The following is a 7,330-nucleotide window of genomic DNA, read 5'->3' on the forward strand; positions in this document are numbered from 1 at the left end:
ATGAGCCAATTATTCAAACAGATTCACTTTGTTAATGTGATTGTTTCTGAAATAAGTATATAAAGTGAAACTAAAATAAGTGGACACAGCATTGTCTTTGGTCATAGTATAAGGACAGGCAAATGACCTATGAAGTTCCCAATCAAAGTAAAGCAAAATTTTGATCAAAAGTTGCTCTAAAAAGGTTTTCTTTGTCACTGGATATGAATAAGGGAGCATATAACTCCCAAAGTTGCTGACAGCCATATTGTAACATAAGCTTCAGAATGAAACTGACAACACAGAGAGAATAGAAGATGGAACAAAAGTAAGTTTTTGGTGACAGCATTGAGTACATTCATTTATTAGGGCTGTCATAAAAAAGTACCACAGATTCAGTGGCTTAAACAAAAAAAAATTATTTTCTCCCAGTTCTGCAGGCTATGAGTCCAAGATCAAGGTGTCGGCAGGGTTGATTCTTTTCTGAGGCCACTTTCCTTGGCATTCCAGATAGCCATCTTCTCTATTTTCACATGGTTGTTCTTCCAGGTATGTCTGCATTCTGATCACCTCTTCTTATAAGAACACAAGTTATATTACATTAAAGCCTACCCATGCAACCCCATTTCACTATAAATACCACATTAAAGACACTACGCCCAAATACATTCACATTCTGAGGTATTGGGAGCTAAGACTTCTACTTACGAATTTGCAGGGGGAACGATTCAGCCCATAACAGTGAGCACTTAGATTAAGACCAATGTGACACCTATAAGATTATTCAAATAATTACCCAATAAATTACTGTTATTTTAAATCAGTTTGAGATTGCTTTCCTACCGATATAACACCATAATAGTGATATTTTAAAGAATTACGTGATATGGTGGAAAAAACTATAAGTAACAAAAAGGATACAAACAAGAAACAAAATAAATGTCACTTTATGCAAAACTAGATAACATTTGTTACAAATTGGAGTCACACAAAAAAATAACTCTTTAAGCTTAAAATAACTCACTATTTCTCCAAGCTAAGTCTCCAAATCTAAAAGAGCCTACACATGCATTGGAGAAATTCTTATTATATGTATTTCTGTGTAGTTGTATACCAAAAAATATGCCTGTGTGTTATGTGATTGGGAAGAGGTGTGTATTTAGGATTATATATCAGTGAATATGAATATCAGAAGTATACAGAAAAATATGTATGCACATAAATATATTTGTGTATGAATATAAAGGATTTCTGTATCCATATATGTTTTGTGTGAAATTGTGTGTGCAAAAAATATGAAGAACCTGTGAAAAATTAAGAGGCACCCAAGTAGGGCAGCTGAGGGGTGGAGCTAGAGAGCCTGAGAGGGTGGAGGTGGGAAGTACCTGCAGAGGAAAAGACCACCTAGAGTTTCCAGAGATCTAAATTTTGGAAAGGAGAGGAGCAGCCTAGGAGTGGCTCCAGGGCAATGGAGGCTGGCAGCATAGGGTTTAGGAGGAAGGGGAGGCCTCTTCACTAACAGGAAACTAAAAGCCTAGTCCTATGCAGAAAGAGGGAGGAGACTACTGCACCAGTAGCGGCTGGTGGGAGACCCATATGCCAGAGAGGCAAACACCACAAACAAGGAGGCAGAGGGCCCTTGAGCCCAGCACTGAAGACACCGCCCACCGCCAACCTCCTCGCCTACCACCCCGCCCGGCCCTCCTAAACACGCTCGCCGCCTAAGGATCCTCCCCTTCCAGCTCTTGCAAACACCCGGCTCCTCGGGAGCCTGCGGATATTTCTTGGACACAGGCTCACCGCAAAGGAAGCTGCGAGGTGTCCGATTTGCACACGTGAAGCCCGAGACCCGGGGCGGTGGACGCCAGGCAAGACAAGGCCATTGGTGGGTGCTGGGATGGAGAAGGGGGATGGGATGGACTCCTGCAGGAGATAAGGGGTGGAGGCGGGCGCCGGGGTGGGAAGGGGGAGTGCAATGGGCAGTAGGAAAGGGGAATAGCGTAATGAATCAGGCAAGACACGGAAGGTGAGCACGGAGAGGCGAGGGCGCTGGGGGCCAAGAAAGAGAGTGGGGGGTGGACGGGGGCGTGTGGGTAGCAGACTGGGGTGCTCAGAGCAGGAGGACAGTGCATGCGGGTCAGGTCGGTGGAGGGATAGGGGTTTTGCAAGGGATTGAGAGTGGGCACCAGTGGCGGGTGACGGAGGCTGGGGTCTCTGAACAAGGAGGTAGCCCGCCCCTCCTGCAGAGTTCCTAACCCCAGGCAGCACCACTGCCGCTGCCGCCTTCTCCCGCAACCTCAAGGAACCTAGAAGGGAGAGCACTTTCAGGCACACAGCCAGGATTTCCAGCATTGCTGCCAGGCTCATGGGGAAATTTTAGGCGCTGGCGCAGGGTACATGGAGACGACGCTGTCGGGAGAACTTCACCTTATGGCATATTGAATGTTCCTCTCTTCTCTTCTCTCCTCCTCCTTGCAGACATGAAAACCCCCAACTCGCAGGAGGCCGAAGGGCAACAGACCAGGGCAGTTGCAGGACGGGCCACTGGGTCTGCAAACATGACGAAGAGAAAAGCCTCTCAAAAGAAACAGAGAGGCAGACCTTCGTCCCAGCCCCGCAGGAACATTGTGGGCTGCAGGATTTCACACGGATGGAAGGAAGGCGATGAGCCCATCACCCAGTGGAAAGGAACCATTCTGGATCAGGTGCCTATAAATCCTTCTCTTTATCTGGTGAAATATGATGGAATTGACTGTGTCTATGGACTGGAACTTCACAGAGATGAAAGAGTTTTGTCTCTTAAAATTCTTTCCGACAGGGTGGCATCATCTCAAGTCAGTGATGCAAACCTTGCAAATACCATAATTGGTAAAGCTGTGGAACATATGTTTGAGGGTGAGCATGGTTCTAAGGATGAATGGAGAGGAATGGTCTTGGCCCAAGCACCTATCATGAAAGCCTGGTTTTATATTACCTATGAGAAAGATCCTGTCTTGTACATGTACCAGCTTCTAGATGATTATAAAGAAGGAGACCTCCGTATCATGCCAGAGTCCAGTGAGTCTCCTCCAGCAGAGAGGGAGCCAGGAGGAGTTGTAGATGGCCTGATAGGTAAACATGTGGAATATACCAAAGAAGATGGCTCCAAACGGATCGGCATGGTCATTCACCAAGTGGAAGCCAAACCCTCTGTGTATTTCATCAAGTTTGATGATGATTTCCATATCTATGTCTATGATTTGGTGAAAAAGTCCTAACTGTTAGGGTAAACTTTGCCGCATTTGTGAAAACAAATGTGTACTTTGTAGACATGCAAAATAATGTTACTTTTCAGTGTATTGAAAGCTTTAGGGTCCCTGTTAATCTGACATCTTTGCCAGCATAACTGTTGTTTTGTCCTGAAAAATACAAATTTATGTGGCCATGACATGCTGTGTGTAAGGAATTTGTCATGTTGAAACGATTGGGTGTGTTTGGTGGCTAGGGCATGAAAGGAAGGAACAGCTGTAAATTCAGGCTGTGAATAAAGTTCAGCTAGTATCATAATCAGTCATCTAAAAATGGAATAGGACTTAGCTGGTTTGGTCTAGGGAGGGGGGAGGAGAAGGAACTAGAGATGAGCTGTGGGGGAAGGGAGAAGGGGAGGTGGCTGCTTAGCAGGAGGTGGGGAGGGGTCAGAAATGGAGAGGCTCCCTATTGGGAGGGATGGCCTAAGAGGGGGATGCACACAACTGGGAGGGGGTGAAGAATAACAGAGGGAGAGTGAGATCTTGAAGCTTAGAGGAAAACAGACAGAATAAATTGAATAGAGGGGGACACAAGGACGTTTAGAAGAGATCCAGAGCAAGGGAGAGAAAGATGAAGTTGGCAGAGATCTGGGGAGAGGCTAAAAGGATACTCAAATGGAGTATGCATGAGTGAGGGGCCAGAAGGGGAGGGACATCGACGAAGGAGGAATTCTAACATGAAAGTTGGCAGAGATCTGGGGAGAGGCTAAAAGGATACTCAAACGGAGTATGCATGAGTGAGGGGCCAGAAGGGGAGGGACATCGACGAAGGAGGAATTCTAACATGAAAGACTGACAGAGGGAGTGAGAATACAGACAACAAGATATGGGGAGTGTGGTCCATGAGAGATGGGAAGACCCAAGGAAAAATAGGACTTCTGGCAGTATCCAAATTGCCCTCCCTAGCTCTGTGCCCAAAGGAGGTGGCAACCGTCAAAGAAACCAGGTGGATTGGAGCTTCCCTAGAAGGACATTTTGACAGGAATGTCTCAAGAGTTAAGCAGGAGCCAAGTTTATACCTAAAAGCCTTTTATAACATCAGGGAGTTTATGCCACACCTGCTGAGAAGAACCCAAACCCTCAGCCTAAACACACTAACATGGCACTCCATAAGCAGGGGCCTGCGGGCAGCTTCCTCGTATTTTCCAGAGGACCCAAGAGCAGTAAATCTCAGACCTGAAGGTCTTGGTTCCCTTCGCCTACACTGAATAAACGATTCTTGTGGGGAACAGGTCAGTGGGGTGCTCAGAACTTAAGAGATGTGCCACCTTGCATTTGGAAAGCATTTTATCCAGAAAAATGGAAACTTGCTAAACCCAGGTACAGCACTCTCCTCACTGTTCTTCCTCCTCTTGGATTATACCTGGCCTCCTTACAGAGGAGGGGCATTGGAGGACTGAACTTAATGTTTCTCTCCCGGGCGTGGGGAATACTTGACTGTCCACGCTTCTTTCAGCAGTTGCCTGAAACCACAGGTGGCTCCACCCAGTGCTTCACCAGATGGAGGTCTGCTGCTTTTAGAAGCCCCATTCTGGCTATATCCTGACAAAGCCAGTGGCTACTGACCTTTCACAGGTACCTCCTGACCAGTCTTGCCCACTTCATGCACACGGGGAGCTGTGATGGAAATTTGTGCAGCTCTATTTCCAGGTGAGATAGATGGCATGCACAGTTGGGCGGGGAGTTGTGACTTTGTAAAACTAAGTCCTTCGACTGTATGGTACCACATAGGTGGTTGGTGGGGAGAGGGTGTGGTAACCCCCAATAAATTCCCTCAGAGATACAATGTCCCAACACATGAGTGTTTGTCCTTCTCTCCTTCTTTCCTTTCCCCGGTCCAGCTGTGGAAGTTTCCTTCAAAACCCTCTCTCTGGTTTTCCCACTCCACACTTCACTGAAATATACCCCTACCCTCAAAGAAACAGTTCTGGTGACTACCCACTGCCCAGGCTTCCTTAACTCCAGGCATAGCAGGGAGAGGGGGAGGCAGGGAGCTTCCAGGAGTTGAAAGAAGTTGGTAATTCCAGTACATTCTCTCCACCCAACACAGCCTGAAACTGTTTGCCTCGAGAATTACACAAGGCAAGCCCACTTCACCAGAACAGGGATAAGTTTTCTTTCATACAGCACATAATTCAGTCTAGCAAACACCTGCCGGCCACTCATTGGCCAATTTCAGCCTGCTGTCATATTTTGCTTGATCGTCATGTTTTTATCATTCTCCATTTTAAAATTAGCTACTTAGACATTTGGGGGATTTCACATGTCAAAAATACACATTTCTGGCTTACCTGAAAAAATAAAAACAAAAACAATAGACCGAGGATTAGGGCCCACATCCCAACAAGGATACAAGCAGCTGGCTCTGAGGAAGGGCTCAGCCATTTTAGACTCAGAATGCTCTCTCAATGGGGCCACACCCCGAGTTGGCCTGCTTCGCTCTAATAAAATGCCCAGTTGTCTCCTGGAGGCACTTGCATTGGTAGTTTTGGGGCTAGACCCAGGGAAAACTGCCTAGCCCCTCTTTGGCTTACTTTAACCCAACTTGCTTTTTAATTTATTTGCTCTATTTTCATCTCACCAATACTTAACTTCAGGTGGTCTCTCTGCCAGGCAGTCTTCTAGACACAGGTCCTTATGATATGGTTATAAGCAAAAGAAAAAAATAAATAATCTTATCTTCATGGAACTTTCCTATTAGTGTGGGAGACAGACAGTAGCCAAGAGACAATAAGTAAAATATAAAGTATTTTCAAAGTGATAAGTGTTAAGAAGGAAAAAATAAAGCAAAGAACAGGGGGACTGAAATTCCAGGGAGGAGGCCGAACAGAGGGCCTCACTGAGAGCCTGGTTTTTGCATAAAGTCCTGAAGGCAATGAGAGAACTGGCCCTGTGGCTGTCTGGGGAAGGAGCATTCCCAGTAGCGGGACAGCAAGTGCTGAGGTCCCAAGGCAGGAGTAGGCCTGGCATGTTCAAGGAACACTGAGGTTACCAGCATGGCTGGAGCTGAGTGAGCAAGGTAGAGAATATCAGGAAGTGAGTTCAGAGAGTTGATGTGGATCTGGGAGAAGCATATAGCTTGGAGCTGAGTGAGCAAGGTAGAGAATTTCAGGAAGTGAGTTCAGAGAAGTGATGGGGATCTGGGAGAAGCAGATAGCTTGGAGCCTCAGAGGGCCTAGAATGGAATTTGACTTTTACACTGTGTGTGATGGGGAGCCATTCGAGTATTTTCAGCAGAAGCACAACATGATTTGTCTCATATTTTAACAGGATCACTGGAGACTCTGGAGTATAGTCTGTAATGGGGTATAAAGATGGAAAACAGGAGATCAATTCAGGACTATTCCAATAATCCAGGTAACAGATATGATGGTTTAAACCAGTCTGGCAGCAGTGAGTGCGATGTGAAGTTGGTCTAATTCTGTCTATATTTTGCAGTGTATCTTGCCTGATTTGTCCTTAGACAAGATATTTCGTGGAAGAGAGGTGTCCGTGACAATGCTAGGCTTGCTAATATCCTTGAGACACACAATTTCCCAAATGAAAATACAGATGAAGCATTTGGGCTCTTCCTTCCTTCGACTGAGCGTATAATTCTGATGAAGTGAGACTGAGAAACTGACCAAGAAAACCTGTATACATTCCTACTGTTGCTTCACCTCCTTGGAATGTTCCCTTCTCCTTCTATAGGAAACAGGTAAGAAGTAAAAGTTGCTATCATGATAACAGCAGCAGGTACTCCAAACAGAGTTTATCATGGTTTTAAATCAGTTAGTACAGAATTTAACATAATTAGCTATTTAAAAGGAGGCTGGTTTTGGGCAGGTCTTAAACTTTCTTATATGTATAGATGCACATACTAATGTAGAATTGTTTTAAGTGCATTGCCTAGATCACATTCCATCCCCCTTGCCCACGCCCAAATGATATTGTCCTTTCTGAGTTAAAATGGAGGTATGTATGATATTAGTGATTAATTATCAGTTATGGGATCACACAATCAGTCTTGGTTTGGGCATGCATTACATTTAAAGGAATATTGTCAGATTCTCCCAACTCTTTCC

The 7,330-nt window shown here is 45.4% G+C and overlaps 1 protein-coding gene across 2 annotated transcripts; it reads left to right on the forward strand.

Annotated features, from left to right (window-relative positions):
* The first annotated feature begins 1,774 nt into the window (after positions 1-1,774).
* Positions 1,775-3,406, forward strand: LOC103088313 (spindlin-2B). 2 transcript variants are annotated; one of them, XM_007463871.1, is made up of 2 exons: positions 1,775-1,864; positions 2,458-3,406. In XM_007463871.1, exon 2 carries the CDS (start codon positions 2,460-2,462, stop codon positions 3,234-3,236), a length of 777 nt encoding a protein of 258 aa, XP_007463933.1. In that variant the 5' UTR covers positions 1,775-1,864; positions 2,458-2,459; the 3' UTR covers positions 3,237-3,406. The 2 variants fall into 2 exon arrangements, with proteins under 2 accessions (XP_007463933.1, XP_007463934.1); XM_007463872.1 differs by lacking the exon at positions 1,775-1,864 and having other exon boundaries at positions 2,457-2,684; positions 2,988-3,406.
* Positions 3,407-7,330: the final 3,924 nt, after the last annotated feature.

The sequence above is a fragment of the Lipotes vexillifer genome, unplaced genomic scaffold (assembly GCF_000442215.2).
Source record: "Lipotes vexillifer unplaced genomic scaffold, Lipotes_vexillifer_v1.1 scaffold183, whole genome shotgun sequence".
NCBI classification, from domain to species: domain Eukaryota; kingdom Metazoa; phylum Chordata; class Mammalia; order Artiodactyla; family Lipotidae; genus Lipotes; species Lipotes vexillifer.